Source organism: Manacus candei, unplaced genomic scaffold (genome assembly GCF_025592945.1).
Source record: "Manacus candei isolate 608988 ecotype Guabito, Panama unplaced genomic scaffold, ASM2559294v1 h1tg000046l, whole genome shotgun sequence".
NCBI classification, from domain to species: Eukaryota; Metazoa; Chordata; class Aves; order Passeriformes; family Pipridae; genus Manacus; species Manacus candei.
In genome coordinates, this window is record NW_026138094.1 from 16,707,807 (window position 1) to 16,724,238 (window position 16,432).

At 64.1% G+C, this 16,432-nt stretch overlaps 1 protein-coding gene across 1 annotated transcript; it reads right to left on the reverse strand.

Moving 5' to 3' along the window:
- Positions 1–428: 428 nt before the first annotated feature.
- Positions 429–14,719, reverse strand: FURIN (furin, paired basic amino acid cleaving enzyme). The gene is made up of 16 exons (XM_051796741.1): positions 14,460–14,719; positions 12,283–12,650; positions 8,386–8,484; positions 7,693–7,788; positions 7,013–7,141; positions 6,697–6,773; positions 6,258–6,346; positions 5,878–6,050; positions 4,830–5,042; positions 4,649–4,749; positions 4,416–4,519; positions 4,109–4,226; positions 3,056–3,235; positions 2,829–2,953; positions 2,293–2,409; positions 429–2,215 (listed from the first exon to the last, which is right to left on the reverse strand). Exons 2-16 carry the CDS (start codon positions 12,460–12,462, stop codon positions 1,647–1,649), a joined length of 2,370 nt encoding a protein of 789 aa, XP_051652701.1. The 5' UTR covers positions 12,463–12,650; positions 14,460–14,719; the 3' UTR covers positions 429–1,646.
- Positions 14,720–16,432: the final 1,713 nt, after the last annotated feature.

Sequence of the window (16,432 nt, forward strand, 5' to 3'; positions counted from 1 at the left end):
GCTGCCGCAAGTCACGGGGGCTGCAGCTGATCCCCAGGCTGCAGGGGAGTCTCAGCCTGCACGCTGTGGGAAGAGGTGGAAGGTACCCAGACTTTTGAGCCCCCACCCCTCCTCCACCCACCACAGCCAGTTCCCGAATTAGCTGCCTGAGCTGTAGGTCCTCATAAAAAGCTGCTTCCCCTTGCTCAGGTGAGGGACGGTCCCTGCCTGTCCCTACCGCATCCGCTGCCACATATCAGCTCCTGCCCACAGCCAGGGAACGGCAGTCCCTGGCTCGGGGGTGGGGGGGGGAATCTGCAGGCAGGGCCCAAGGCCCCTCTCCTGCAGCTGCAGCACAGATCCAGGTGCCCCTGGGGCCTATGGCCCCCGTGGCCAGGCTGCCACCCTGGTCAGGGCACCCGCAGCACACAGAGAACAGGCAGCGGAGCTGGTTTGCATAGTTCTGAACATTTAATAACTCAGTCTCTCTAGCGTTATATCCACATCCATTAAATTAAAAACAGGCTCAGGAGGCAGCTCCTGGCTGATTAAATTACAAGAAAAAATTACTGTGCACCAAAAAGTTGTTATAGAAAAATAGTCCTGTGGCCCCCAGCCAGCGGCTCCATCCGTGGCTGGCGTGGGTGGGAGCCCGTGCCACGGCCCCAGTGTGTGGCGGCGGACGGCAAAGGGGCTCGCGGCACCAGCCCCCAACCCGCGGGGAAGGGGCAGCGAGGGAAGGGGCTCCGGGGGGGAGCAGAACGGATTGTCACCAAATGGGGGCAAGGCACATCAGGGGGCTGGGGCTGCAGGGACGCCAGGCACTGCCTGGCACAGGTGGGGTGCAGGCAGAGCTGGGGCAGTGCTGGCACCAGCGCTGCCTGAGGGCAGAACACGAGGGGCTGGGGCAGCCCCCCAGAGCAGGGTCTGTGCGAGGGGTCCCTGCCCAGGCTGTGGGCTGCACCGCAGGCACGAGGGAAGGCGGTGCCTGGCCCCACACTCCCCGGTGCCAGGGCTCCTGCCCACTGCAGGCAGCCATGGTGGGATGGGCAGAGAGTGGGCAAGCAGGCAGCAGCAGCCGAGGCCTGGCCATTATTGCTGTTGGAAGGGCACCGGTGGAGGCGAACAGGTCCAGCCAGGTGGCAGGGAGCCAGGACACAATGGACCAAGCCAGGGCTGCAGCCTGTCATGCCAAGGGTGGCAGGGACAGGGGGACATCGTGCCATGGGCTGTGCTCAGCCCTGGGGGGCAGAGCCACCCCTACCCCAGCCAGCCCACCCTGAGCCATGGCAATCGAGAGACCCCACATGATGCCCACCCTGAAGGACTCAAGGGACCCCAAGCAGCAGCTGCCCGCCCAGGGTAGGAGACACAGCTGCCAGCACAGGGGCAGGGGCCCCACAGCCACCAAACACCCCAGCATGTGGCACAGAATCGATGCGGGGCCGGGAGAGATGGTGCATGATTGAGACAGTGCCGTGCTGGAGATGGTGCCAGCAGGGCCGTGCCAGGCCACCCAGGCTGGGGCAGAGGGAGAGTGCCAGTGGGTGGGAGCCCCAGGCTGCTGGAGTGCAGGAAGGGGACAGGGGCAGAGTCTGGGCCCCTCGGCCTCACCTGCCCCGGCCCCGTGGTGCTGGGCAGGGAGGAGGGAGGGGCAGGAGGGCTCATCAAAGGGCACTTTGGTCTCTGATGAAGGCAGTCCTCTCACTGTGGGCCTCGTAATCCTCACCGTCCGATTCAGAGGGGCCCTCCTCCTGCCAGATGTCAGAGGGGAGCCCCTTGTAGGAGATGATGCCACTGTCCAGGGCATAGACCTTCACGCCCCGCAGGCTGAAGCCTGACCGTGCCTGCAGCACCAGGAAGATGGTGACAAAGATGACAACAATGAGGACGCAGCTGAGGCTGGCGATGAGGACAGGGAGGTTGACTGGAGAGGGGGCCTCAGCTGGCCCCTCACCATCTGCCAGGGCAGGGGATGCACGGCTGCTCTGTGTCTGGTGGGAGCAGGAGAGGTCCAGGCTGCTGAAGTGGGAGTGCGCAGGGCAGGTGAGGCACTGGTTGGGGCCGGGTCCCACACAGGTGGCGCAGGAGGGGTGGCAGGGCAGGCAGAGGTGGGGCGCGATGGGCTCCACGCTGTTCTCCAAATTGTAGTGCGTGCTCTGGACACCGGGCGCAAAGCCAGGAGGGCAGTGCTTCAGGCAGCTCTTCTGGTGCAGGTAGTACCCCTCCTCACAGACTGCGGGACAGGCAGGGTCAGTGCGGGCTGGCATTCACCTCGGCCCCCCGTCCCCTCCCCACCAGCTCCACACTCACCCACACAGGTCTGGCTGGGGGTGAGGGTCTTGCAGCCACTGCTCTCCAGCTGGTTGGAGAGGCTGGGGGAGTCGGTGGCCGTCCCATACAGCACAAGTGTGAACTTGGTCAGTGTGCCTGCAACGATGCGGGGTGAGGACCATCTCGCAGGATGGGTGCCTGCGAGACCACCCATGCTTGGGACAGATGGGGGGGCGGGCCTCGTAGTGCTCCTCTCCACAGCTGCCAGGGGACAGCAGGGCTGTGTGCACTACCTGGGAAAGTTCCTGATATGGGGCCATGCGCCCCTGCACAGGGCTGCTCATGGGGCAAGGAGGTCAGGCCAGCTGGCATGGGGTCACCTGCTGCCCAGACCCCACTGCCCCAGAGGGGCTGCATCCCATCTCACATGCCCAAATCCAGCCCCTCCCCAGTCAGGTCACCCAAAACATCAGAGGTGTTATCGGCCACTCAGCTTGGGAGCAAGGGGGCAAAGCTGGGTAACAACACAGTTCCCATCTCAGAGGGAGGCAGTGGAGGGGAAGGCTGAGCCCTACCATAGTTGTTGGCATCACTGGTGTTCTCAATCTCCAGCACCCACTCTCCAGAGGGGTCCTCATCCCATGAGTGTGTCGTCATGAAGGCCCAGTCATTGAAGCCATCGGCCGAGAAGTCATGGGGCCTGGGTGACGGGGGCAAGAGGTGGGTGCCAACATATCCTAAACTCACCTGTGCCAGCCCGGGTCGGGGGCCAGCCTGGAGCACCCCACAGCCTGGCACCTACCTGGCAGCCAGGAGGGTGGAGCGGGTGCCCATGGGGCTGACCAGGTGGATGGCCAGGTCCCCACGCCGGTTGTAGGACAGTGTCAGCCTGGCCTGCGCGTGTTCCAGGCGGCTGATGTAGTTGGCTTTCCCCAGGCAGGCGTCCACCTTCCGCCGTACCTCCAGGCGCTTCCCAATGTCCCTGCCGAGGTGGGGCATGAATGAGGCCAGTCCCAGACCAGGGGAACATGACAGAGTGCCCCAGTCCCTACTCTCCACTGTGGGGCTCTGTGGCTGTCCCAGGGATTAAGCACTGTGTGCTCGGGCAGCTGGACAGGAATCAACCCTGCAGTGGATGGGAGTGGCAGCATCTCCGTGCCATTTCCCGACGGCTGCCGATAGTGCCCCAGCTCCAGGGTACGAGGAGGTCTGTGCTGCCCAGAGCTGCCTCCCCAGCCACCACCCTGTGCCAGCCCTGAATGGGCCCTTTATTCACACATCACAGGCCAGTTACACCCTGCACAGCATGGCCAGGGACGGGATGGGCACAGCCTTCCCCATCCTGCTGCTGGCATACAGCTGTTCTCCCTACCAGCGCCGGCTCTGGTGCCAGTGCAGGATGTGCCCACTGTGTCCCCCCTTGGCTTCATCCCCAGAGGGTTAGGGCAGGGACCAGCCCTGGCTCCCTCCATGCCCAGGCGCCCCCAGGGAGCGCCCCAGATGGGCACAAGATTGCACATGTGCTGTGGCGGCAGCAGCCAAGCAGGAGTCAAAGGAGCTTCTGTCTGGCCCCTGAAAAGCCCCTCTGTCCAGGGTGACTGGTGCTGGCTGTGCCCCGACTGTAGCGCCCCAGCCTGCCCGCACCCGCCAGCCCAGCCCCACAGCGGGTAGGCTCAGCAGCTGACATCGGTGCTGGACAGCTGGAGGTGCCTTTCCCAGCTCTCCCCAGGCTCTCACAGGAGGATGCTCTGGGGGGTCTCAGCAGCAGCTCAGCCCCTGCTCTGAGCCCAGAGGCTCTCAAGTTCCTGTGTGGGACAAACACCGGGTGATGTCCTCCCAGGCTCACCAGCCCTACCTGGGCTCTGCGAGGATGTCGATGACGCACTTCCTCTGAGGTCCCACTGTGGTCCAGTTCTTGGCCAGGCTTACCATGGCCCCAGCATCCAGCAGACCATAGCCATAGGAGTGGCTGACTGTGGACAAAGAGGGTACACTCCTGAGGGTACTCAGTGGGGGACATTTGCCCAGCCATGCTGCATGCTCACTGGGGACTCCTGCTTCCTCCACCCGCCAGGGCTGCCAGCGCGCTCTGACCCAGCACCCCCAAGCTAGTGGTGCATGTTGGAATGGGAGCCCCTGGTCCCTCCCCAGCACCCTGGTACCTTTGCGACCAACACCATTGGTGACCCAGTCATTGGCATTGAGGTGAGCTGGCTTTGAGGTCTGCACCACCAGGTGCTGCATGTCCCGCCAGGTCAGGTTCTTGCTGCAGGGAGACACAGGGCTCAGGTCAGTGCCAGCTACTGCTGGTCCCATATAGGTCTGCGTCCAGGTGCCACTGCCATGTGGGGCTGGCACAGCCACCCCTATCCAGCCCCCTCTGTCTTGCCCTTACTTGGCTTCCAGGGCAAGGGCAATGATGCCAGCGGCCAGGGGTGCCGAGGCTGACGTCCCAGTGTGCAACTCGGTGCATTTCTGTCTGAGGTCAGTCGTCACCTGCGAGGAAGAGTGCCGGGCTGGGTGCTGCAGGCCCATCCCACCCCCAGAGCTCCAGGCCTGCAACAGCCCCTACTCACAATCTGCTTCTCGTTCTGGTTGCCGCTGCTGTACGTGGTGGCGAGGGTGGAGGAGCAGGCCTCGCTGTACCAGGGCACGTTGCCGTACTGCGTGGTGCTGCTGATGGACAGTGTGTAGATGCTGTTGGTGTAACCGTCGCAGTTGCAGCTGTCGTGCTCACGGCCCCCGTTCCCGGATGCCCAGACGAAGATGGAGCCCAGCCCCCCTCGGCCCTAGCAACAGAAACAGGGTGAGGGCTGGCACCAGCACTGCTGCAGGCAGGAAGCCCCAGGCTGGAGCTGGGGACAAGTGAATGGTGCCAGTCTTGGGGCTCCTGCAGCCTGAGTGGGAAAGACTGAGCAAATGCAGCTGCGACACAAGGGACACCAGGACACCCTAGTCACAGCCTCGACAGAGGCTCCAGGTTGCCCCAGTGGGTGAGACATCAAGTGGCAGGAGGCCCTGCCAATGTGATGCTTCCAAAAGCCAAAGCCTTTTTCCTCTCGAAAGTCACCCAGGCTGACTCCGCCTCCATGGGATTGCAGCGCCTGGCAGTGCCGAGGGAGCCCACGGCACAGTCCCAGACAAGGCTCAGCACCCAAACGAGGCAGCTCCCCTTGCAGCAGGCGTGACAGAGCCGGAGCAGCACTGCTTGTGTCTCTGTAGGGAATCCCGGGCAGAACACAACAAAGCTCCCCAGACAGACGACACTGCCAGCACATGAGGATAGTGGGGGAGGACAGGCAGAGGAAGCGAGGGTGAACAGCTGGCACAAAACCAGACAAGAATCAGCAGAGGGCTTGGGAGAGCAGGGAGAGACCATCCCTCACAGGAGTCCTCCCAGTGGGGAGCATAGGGCTGCTTGGAAATGCAGCTGGGAGGAGTCCTGACTCAAAGCCATCACACAGGAAGAACAAGAAAAACCAACAGAGTCTGATCCAGGATATGGACTGGTAGACAGTTCATCTCGGGAGGGCCAGGAAAACGACCAGAGCAGGCAGAGAAAGGGAGACTTGGGGGAAGGGGCAGGAGCCAGGCCAGTGGTCCCTGGCAAACCTTCCTGCTCACCTGGCTGACCCCACGGAAGAAAGCCTCCTCTGCCAGCCGGGCCGGGCCATCCACAGTCTTGCCATCATCCTCAGGGCCCCAGCTGGCACTGTAGATGTGGATGTGGTTGGGGTTGAGGCCCAGGGAATGGGCCTCCACAGCATCAGTCACCTCCCCATCCAGCATGCGCACGCCTAGGGCCAGAGAGCAGACGTCACGGGCGACTGGACGGGGCAGGGTGGCCATGGTGCTGCTGGCAAGAGCCCTCCAACCCCTGCTGCCACCTGTGCCACAGGCTGTCACAGGGTTGCTCCAGCCAGCAGTGCTGAGGTCCCCGGCTCAGCTGCTCCAACGTGCCCTCAGCACCTGCGGGGCCCAGCACAGGGCAGGGCAGCACCCACCTCCGATCCTGGCATTGTAGGCCACACCAACACCGCAGATCCCGTTGTTTGCCACGGCAGCCACTTCCCCGGCACAGCGTGTGCCGTGTCTGCAACCAAAACAGGACACAGCACGCTCGTAAGGGGCACAAGGAGTACAGGGCTGGGCACTGGCTACAGCCCCAGCAACCCCCACCCATGCTGCCTCCTGTCCCCCTGAACCAGGTGGCCAACAAAGGCTCCTCCACCTGCCCTCCTGCTCCAGAGCCAGGGCACTCAACGGCACACACTGGCAAAGGGCAAAGGATGCTGCTCATGTTGGAAAGGGAGTCAAGGGGTTCCCCATGGGGCAGAAGTGTGCTGCTAGCCCCACAGCTTCCCGCAGGCCACAGGGGGTGGCACTGGACTGAGTCCCTGCCGCACCTGGGCTCTGCATCCTCGCCACTCCCTCCTGCCTCACCTGTTGTCGTTCATCTGCGTGTAGCGGGGCTGCGGGTCTGGGTCCTGGTCATTGACATCAAAACTCGCCCCTGGGTCCTGGAAGTCAAATTGGGCACTTGGACCCTGTCTACCTGGGCCACCGAGCCCCACCGCCCTTGCTCCACGACTGTTCCACAGTCGGTCTGTGCAGGGTGGGCAGGCTCCAGTCCCACCTCCATGTCCCACCATGGCGCACAGCAGCCCTGCCCCTTGCAGACCCAGGGCTGCCCCGTGCAGACACAGCCACCCGGACCGGCTCCTGTAGCACTCCACCCTGCAGCATCACCCACACTCACATAGTTGGCCTCCAGGTCAGGATGGTTCTTCTCAATGCCATCATCCAGGATGGACACCACAATGCCCTTGCCTGTGTATCCTTGCTCCCAGGCCTGACGCACGTTCAGGTCCCGCTGGTTCGTGTTGTACTGCCAAGAGAAACCCTGGCACTAGGAGCCGCACCCAGCCATGGGGACTGTGGCAGGGGTGTGACCAAAGCCCTCCCAGTGTTCACCCTGCTCTGCTGTGGGTGGGGACGAGGAACCCTGGTGACCCAGGCAAAGGGCTGAGCGCAGCAAGCCAAGGAAAGCTGCTCTGAAAGCAAGACTCAGCCCCAGACTCTGCTTGGGTCCCACAGACAAGGCTCCCTTTGCAGAGATCAGGCTTGTGCCCAAGTTCCAGGATGCAGACAGGGGCACAGACCCATTCCTGGGCCAGGCAAAGGGCTGCACCATGCTAGTTCAGGCCTGGGCCCTCCCAGCCTCCTGGCAGGGAGCCACAGCTCTGTGAGCAGAGCCTCTTCCCTGAGGTGAACCCTTCACACAGCACCAAGTGGCTGCCTCAGGCCTTCCCCCTTCTCTTTCTCCTCCCCACCAGCCTGGCAGCAGCTGCCTGACAGCAGTTCCTCAGGTGTCGAGTCTACATCCCCAAACTCACACTCACTACTGTGACCACACACCCCTCGTCACCCAGCACTCACCAGGTACCACTGCTGTGGGAACTTGGGGTCCGTGGGCTCCATGAAAACGTCTCGCTTGGTCCTGCGCTTTGCCACCTGCTGCTCCAGCCACTGCACCTGGGGGCAGAGACGGCATGGGGTCCCCCACCGCCCCCTCATGCCAGCAGCTCCCTGGGACCCCACCCTGAGCCCACCTGGAGGGGCTCTCCCTGGGGAACTCACAGACAGCCCTGGCCTGGCAGAGCATCAGACCTCCCAGAGTTACGGCAGCCCCCAGCCCGGCCCTCCCAGCCCCCTGCCCAGTCGTGCCTTGCACAGGCTGCGCTCCAGCAGAGCGGGACGGTCAGAGCGCTGAGCTCCGCTGAGCTGCGAGCTGCCAAGAGCCACCGTGCCACACACGCTGCAGGGCCTGAGCCGGAGTCCCCCCATACTGCTGCACTGGGACCCAGCACTGCCCTGCAGATCTTGTCCCATGTACAATGACACAGAGCTCTCCCAGGAGCAGAGGCTGCCCTGGGCCCTGGGACTGAAGCAGACCACAGGCCAGTGGCACTGGCTCCACCATGCCCCTGTTCTTGCTGGACACACGCTGGGCTTCCACCAGGGTCTGCCAGGGGATGGTTAAGGCAGCTCAGCCCCACTCTGTGCCCAGTGCTGGCTCACATGCCCGTGTGAAGTGCCCGGGACCAAGGCCAGACCCTCCCCCGCACGTACCTGCGGTTCCCTGGCCAAGCGGCTGTGCCAGGGCTGGTGGGGTGAGAGGGAACGCTTCACCACACCACGGTGCCGAAAGTGGTAATAGTCGCCAAAGATCTGCAACGGAAAAATGCCGTTCATGGGACAGACAGGAGAACCTGGTCTCCTCAATTCACCGCCCCCCTCCCTGCAATCCTGAGCCCCGGGTCTGTCATGGGCAGGCTGGGCCCCCCACTCCAGAGAGGCAGCTGGTGCTTGTGTCCAGGTACATAGGGCAGCACCTCCTGTGAAAGGCTGTGGCAGGTGGTGACAAGGCAGCTGGGGAGACCCTGGGGCCGCAGAAGTGCAGCCTCCACACACTTCATCCTCCTGTGGGTCCCCACATGGCAGCAAGCCCCAGATTGTCCAAAAAGGCTGCTGCCCTAGCAGGAAGGCCCAAGGCAAGCAGTGGCAGGGAGAGATGGGCCTGTTGAAGCCAGCCTGGGTGAGGCACCAGCCTCAGGAGACAAAGCCACGGTTCCTCTCCCAGCACCAAACAGCTCCTGGTGGAAGAAGGTCCCAGGGGCTCCAAGCCCCTTGCCCTAGGTGGTCCCAGCCAGGGCAGGGTCTGCATTAGCCCCTGCACCCACCTCTGCATGCCTGGACAGGCCACTGGCAGAGGCCTTCTCATCAAGCACCCCACTACAGCACCCACCCAGTGCTAGTCTCTACACGGGGCACAGCCAGCTCAGTGGGGCAGAGCGGGGGGGGCACACAGGTGTCCAACCACAGCAGGGTCTGACCCCCACTGCCAAGGAGCCAGGCTGTGCTACCCTAGCTCCACTCCCATGCATGCAGGGACAGCCCAACCTGGTACTCCAGCACAGTGGGGACTGGGGCAGGCTGGGACCCCAGCACAGCCCGGCTGGGGCAGGACGGGACCCCAGCACAACGAGGCTGGGGCAGGAGGCCGTGTCACTGCCCAGACAGTTATTTTTAAACTCCAAACCCTCTCCAGCACTGTCATTTCCATATCCCTTCCCGAACGTCCTGGGGCTGGCGGATGCAGTGGCCCCACCCCAGCCACCCAGAGCCTCCTAGCCCTGCAGCCTGCCTGGACTGTGGAGAAGTGGCTGAGCACCCACCCAGCCCCCTGGGAGCCATGGAGCCCAGGCAGCAGCTGCAGGCAAGATCCAGCTGCCCAGGCTGTGCCAGAGCTGGCAGGGTTGGGCTGCAAGGGCTGCAGGAACATGAGGACACCTTGTCCTTCTTCATCTCAGGCTGCCCCAAAACAGTCTGTTTGTGGCTAACAAATCTCCCCAGCTTATCAGAGCTCTGCAGATGTGCTGCCAGTCTGGACAGCCTGGGCCAAGCAGAGAGGGAAGGTGCACCTGGCTGAGCAGCACCCTTAGCCTCAGGGCAGCAGCTACAGGTTGTGGTCATGCACTTCAACCCAAACTCTGGATCTGTTCCTCTGGCACATCGTGTCCTCCCAGAATAGCCTGGGATGCCTGGCAGTTCAGAAGCCTTGGGAAGGTGCTGAGGTGCAAAGCCCCTGCCATGGGCTGGCGAGGGAATGCAAAGCGCAGGCTGCTTACCCTCCCCCAGCATCCCTCACCCCCTCCAGGGGTACAGACAGAGCCCCAATTGTTCCTGCACACAGATCCTGGCTCTGCCTGGTCATCCGACTGGATTAGGTCTGCACAGACAGTGTGGTGGCAGCCAGGAGCCAGTCAGCCCACACGCTTCCACCCTAATCCTTATAGTCCCTGTCCTCGGCAAGGGCAGAGCCACCCCCCACCATCGTGTGTCCCTGGTGCCATCTCAGCGCTGCTGCCCAACCTCCTGCCACAACTTGAGGCCACCCCAGCCAGCCTCAGGGTCAGAAGGCTGCCCACACGCCTGCTCACAGCCCTGGGAGAGGGGCAACATGTTGGACCTGAAGCCCACTGGTTTGGGAGACAGGAGCACCCTATCCCAGGCTGGCACTGTCCTGCCGGCACAGCCCAGAGTGGGCACCAGTAGTGCCCTTCCCTGTGTGCCCCTCCTCTGCACAATCCCAGTGGTGCAAACCCCCATGCTTCCACCCCACTGCCACATCCGCTCCCCTCCTCTGACCCCACCTCCCCACCCTGTCCCCTGGGTCATCCTCAAGGCCACTGGCACCAGTCATGGGCCCTGCCACCCCTCTGCCCGAGGTGCCGCTGGCCCCCGCTCTGCAGGCAGCAGTGGAGCCGGGAGTACACCAGGACAGCATGGCTTCAGGGACAGTGTCCAGACGCCAGGCTGAGGCCAGGATCCTCTCAGATAAGGACCCTGGGGGCCTCTCACTGGGGCACTGCCAGAAGCACCCAGTCTCCCCGCTCCCAGCCTGACTGTGCATCCTGTCCCAGCAACATGCACCCCAAGAGCAGCAACCTAGAAATCTCCTGAGGACGGAAAGCCTGGCTCCTTCCAGCCCTTCTCTTCCCACCAGGCCACTATGGCCCCTCTGCGAAGCCCAGGCCAGACAAGCCTTGTCTAGCAGCACAGACACTGGGACAGGCTCCAGAATGGGAGAAAACATGCCCGGACCAGGAGCTCCCGCCACAGCCCAGGCTGTCACAGCACGCAGGGCTTTGCCTGCAAGGACGGCCTCACTGCAGCTCCACTAGCTGTGAGGGGCCAGAGAGCCAGGGAGAGGTAGCCTAGGAGAGGCAGCCTCCAGTTACAGCACCACGGTGTGGGGAGAAGGCGAGGGCTGAGCTGGCACAGAGCCTCTATGGCTCACTGGGACAGACCCCAGAGAGGCCTTGGCTCCCAGCTGAGGCACAGGGCCCTGCAGTGGTAAAGACACGGCCACAGAGCCAGTGCCCCTCGGCCCTGGCAGCCAGGCCTGGGACCTAGCACCACAGTGGGACGGGAAGCCCTGCCAGGAGCAGGCTGATAACATGTCAGCCCCATGCACACTCCAAGTGGTCTTGTCAGAGATCCGGTCCGGTGGGACATGCCCTGGGCAACTTTCCCAGTCCCCTCTGCACAGCAGTAGCTCTGGCCTGACAAGTTCTTTCCCCTGAGATCGGCTCTGAGCCACTTCCATGCTGTCAGCACCTGTGTGAGGCCGTGCCACGGCCCCCACAGCACAGACACTCTCAGTGGAGACCAGCCACAATCCCCACAATTCCCTCCTCTGGCACAAGCCCCAGAGGATTCAGGGCTCCCTGTCCCAGGGGCCCTGTGTACCCAGCGCCTGTGCAAGGCTCCTTTCAGACCGCAGGAAAAGGCCCTGCTGACTCCTGTAGTAGCCACCTTTCCACCACCACAGCTCCCAGCAGCTGCTCACAGCGAGGTCCTGACACCGCAGCTACCAATTGTGCAATTTCCTCTGGGATTTCACCCCGTGCTTCCTTCCCGGAGAGCCAGCTCAGCCCCAGCACAGCCGCACGAGCTGCCTAGTCCCTGGCTGAGGGCAGGGAAAGCAGAGCATGGCAGGGACCTGCTGACACACCTTCTGCCAAGGCCAGTTTAGGGCCAAGGACATATGGCTGCTGTCAGACCCACTCGGTGAACACCCCAGAGGCACTGCTGCAGCCCTGGCTGAGCCGAGGCCGTGCCATGCTAAGGCAGCTCACACCAGCGGGAACCAGTCCAGTTCTTTCATGTTGAGACGGGCTTTTCCTCCATCTCCCTCCAGCAGGGAGTGTGCCATGCCATGTTATGCCACACCATGCCATGAGACCATCCCGCTGGCAGGGGGAAGCTCTGGCTCCATCCAGTTAATTGCAGCCCTTGAGTTAAGGCAGGGGAAGCTGGAAGGCTACAGCAAACAGGCACAAACACCGTGGCCCTGCCACCAGAAAGAGCACCCCCAAGCTGGCTCCAGGGCCAAGCTCAGTGCCCATCCAGACCACGGCAGAGGACACTGGTTCCATAGGGAGAGGGAAGTGGAGGACTTACCGGGCCCAGGTTAAGGAATCCATGCTTCCTGGCCAGCCTGTCAGCCTCCTGGGGCCCCGCAGGGACAAGCACAGCCCAAGTGTTGGTGTAAATATGCTGGGCTAGCACCTCCTGAGCCAGGAGAGCAAGGGCAACCACCAGAGTCCAGAGCAGCAGCAGCGAGCAGGGCCTCAGATCCATCAGAGAATCGGGGTTCCTTGAGCTGGGGAGCAGGAGGGTCCCAGGAGCGGCAGGTCCAGTGGCCTCCCAGCGTCAGCACTCTGAGGCGTGCCGGCCTCTATGCCCTGCTGGTTCCCACTCAGCCCAAGCCCTCATGGGGCTGAGCCTACAACAGCACAGGAACAGGCCGTCTGGGACAGCAGCACGATCTGCAGAGAGACAGGGCAGTAGTCAGGCCCAGGGTGCCTCTCCTCAGACCCAGGGAGGGCAGGCTGCATCTTGCTGAGCCATGGCTCTGGCATTGGGCAAGGGGGCCCTGGCACATGGCACCCACTGCCCACTGTGGCACATGGACAGCCGAGGAGGCACCTGGCTCAGCGGGGTGCCCAGCATGCATGCCTTGGCACTGAGCTGCTGTTTACCTTGCCTGTTGCCCAATGTTTGCTTACAAAGACAGGGAACCAAATGGGAGGGGAGAGGGAACCAAAGGAGGGGAAAGGCAAGGCAAGGTAAGGGACACTGCTCCTCCTGCCACCACTACACCTGCTTCAACTGGGATAGGAATATCTGGGCACAGAGCTAGGAGTAACTGGGATGGGAGGCCTGCCTCTTCAGTCCCAAGGGCACTGTGCGTAGATGTCCCCAGGCACTGTGCGAGGAACTCCAGCTAAATTAGAGACTGGAAGGAGGAAAGCCACGGTGAGCCTCTGCTCTCCAGTTAGCAGACCCCAAGCCCACACCTCCACAGACATCGACCAGGCAATGCCTGGCAGCTGTGACAAGTGCTGCACTGCCTGTCACCAGCAGCAGCTCAGCTCTGCCCTTCCTCTGGAGCACAATATGGTGACACCAGTGTGACTCATCCTCACAACAGGGAGAAAACCAGGACCAGGAGAAGGGGCACGCCGTCACCTCCAGCACAAACCCAGGGATGCCTGGGGATCGCTCACACATGGGAGGGCAAATCCAAGAAGTTAGTGGGGACAGAGTAGGGAGTGGCCCACCCAGTGCCAGGGAGCCCATGACATGACGGTGCCGGAGCAAGCTCCACACATAGAACTCCACAAGGGCTCTGGAATACCTGGTCATGCTTCAGAGACAACAGGAAAAGTGAGAGCTAGCAGTGCCCAGAGAAGCCCCATCCCCCTCCGGCCACAGCGAGCCGGGAGCCTGCGGTGCTGCCAGCGGAGCAAGCTCCTGGCAGCCGCCGGAGACCTCGCCGCAGGCTGCGGCACAGGCAGTGCTGCGACTCCGGCACAGTGAAGCTTCCCCTCAGCCGGCCGCGGGCTGAGCCGCCCCGTCGAGGCACCCGCCGGAGGCTGGACGGGAGTCCCGCGTGCGGACCGTGCCAGGGCCCACAGCAATTTCCCGTGAGAAAGGCTTCCAGAGCACCTAAGGAAGGAGGAAAGCTACCGCAGGAGGAGAGAGCAAGAAGCACAGACAAGGGAAACTGTCTGCCGTGGTCGATCTCCACACCAGCACCCGGCCCCGGAGCCGGGCAGACTGCCCCACCTCGCTGGTCGCGGCGCCAGCAGACACCCCGCTTCGGCGGCGACCGCTCCACGTGGGGACAACCCTGCCCCGAGAAAAGAGCCCGGACCCCCGGAGGCCTCCAAGCCGGCCCCGGCGTCTGCGAACCGCCTGGCGGGGGACAGCCAGCCCGGGCCCGCACCGGCGGGGCGGCTCCAGCGGCGGAGCCCCGGGCGGCGGCGGCCGTGTCGGGGCCGCGGGCGCCGTGGGACGCGGCCTGGTTCCTCCTCGGCCTTCCGCAGCGGCGGCTCTGGCCGCCCCCGCCGCAGCCCCCCCGGCCCCTCGCCCGCTCCCCGGTGCCGCCGGGCAGACGGACGCGGCTCCGCGGGGCCCGCACCTCCCCGCCGACAGCGCCCCGAGCCCGGGCCTGCCCGCGCCGGCCCCGCTGCCGCCGTCCGGGTCCCGCCCGGCAGGGCCGCCCCAGCTGTCAAAATGCGAGGGCCGGCGGGTCGAGCCGTCCCCGGCCGGCGCCGGTCCCGCGCCCTTACCGCGCGGCCTGCCCGCTTCGCTCCGTCTCGTCCCGCCGGCGGCCGGGCCCGTCTGTCGGCGGCGCCGCGTCACGCCGCGGGGCGCCCGGAGCGCCCGCCCCGGAGCCCGGCCCGGCCCAGGCAGGGGCGGCCGGGGCGGCCGGCGGGGCCGCTTGTTTACGCCGCGCAGCTGTCAGCGCCGCCCGGCCCCGCCCCGACGGCCGAGCCACCGGCCCCGCGCGGCTCCCTCGGCCCGGCCCGGCCCGGCCCGGCCGCCGCTCCGCCGGGCGCCGCCGGATGCCGTCACCGCCGCCCGCCCCGCCCGCCCCCTCGCCGCAGCGCTGGGCCCGCCACGGACCCCCGGCACCCCCTCCGAGCTCCCCGCCCGCGGCACCGCCAGAACCGGAGCCGCTCCCCCCCGCCAGCACCGGGCACGGCCCGGGGCTCAGCGCAGCCACTCCTCGTGGGCCTGCCCGTGCCCACCCGGGGGGTACCTGTGCCAACCGAAGCAGGAGACCTGGATCTGCCCCGTGAGAGCCGTGACCCCCATATGGGCTCCCGGCGCTGACCAGGGGTACGAGGGCACCTGCAGCAAAGGGCACACAGAAGACGCCCCCATCTCCCGCCTGGTGCAGCAGGTGGTGGGTTGTGCTTCAACATGGGGCTGGTGAGACATGAGCCCAGTCAGACCAGCCTGTTTCAGCCCTGGCAGCCCCCGGAGAAGAGAGCTCCCCAGCCAGGCTATGGGAATAACACCAGCCTTCCCATGAGGTCCGTACCATGGGGCTGTGGCCCCAGGTCAGTGTGCAGCAGCCTGAGAGAGAAACTGTCTGGAAAGCAGTAACACAAGGAAAATCCATTAGCCCTGTTTCAGGAGAGAGACTTTCACCAAGGAGAAAAGGTGAGAAGTGAAAGGACTTCAGTCATTTGTAAAAACAATCCACTGTGTCACAAGCAACACAAAAGCAGCGGAACCCAAACTGACCTGAACCCAAACCTGAATCCTCCGCACCTGCAATGGCTCTGGCAGCCCCAAGCAGGAGCAGGTCCTAGTGCTCCTTACAGAGGAAAGGAAGTCACTCAGATATCATAATCGAGATCGTGAAGCATTAGCAATCGCACAGGAAACAGTCACCTTGGTAACTGAAATGCTGAGAACAGCCCAGAAAATCTGGCACAGGGCAGGTTTCTGTGCTAACTGGGTTGGTTCTGCAGGGACTCAAGCTGGGCAGACCCCAGGAGCCAGCCCAAAGAGCTGCACCAGGAACCACCGGCCACAGGGGCTGTGGTACCCCAGGCCCACCCTCAGGGCCACGGTCCTGCTGGGGGGCCTGGCACACCGTGCACAGGCAGCACTCACCCCAACGCCACCTCAGCGTGCTTGGAAGTTGTTCCTGCAGCCGTCCAGCCCAGGCCGGCCCTTGGTTGCACAGCAGAGCTGGCCATGCCCCACGGAGTTATATAGAGGATATGTGGATGGGGGCAGGCCCAGTGGTGGGAGGTGGGCTGGTAGGCAGGCTGCCTGCCCCACCCACGCACCTTATCTTCCGATGCCTCCTTTGGGCACCGGCAGCTATGCCAGGGCAGGTGAGGCGCCACTGCACCTGGCCCTGTGACATATGGTGCTGGGGAGAGGAGCTGACAAAGGGCCCTTGTCACCATGGGCTTACCGCGGTGCCGCGGGGCAGACAGGCAGGAAGCACTGTTTATGCACTCTTGCATAAACCGCTGGCCTGGGACCTGCGCTGACCCCGCTGCCCTGCCAAAGACAACGCCTGGCCTGAAGAGCACCTGGCTGTGGGTGGCACAGTGCCACGGGCAGGGAAGGGACATGCTGTCCCAGCAGCCCCCCGGAGCACAGCTGCAGATGGGGCAGAGACAAGGGCCACCAGCATGGATCTGGGCGGCTGCTGTGCCCCCCTCACCTCACAGGGCCGCCTGGCAGGACCTCTCTGCCCCCAGCCGTGGTGCAGCAAGGGGGTGAAGCAGTTACT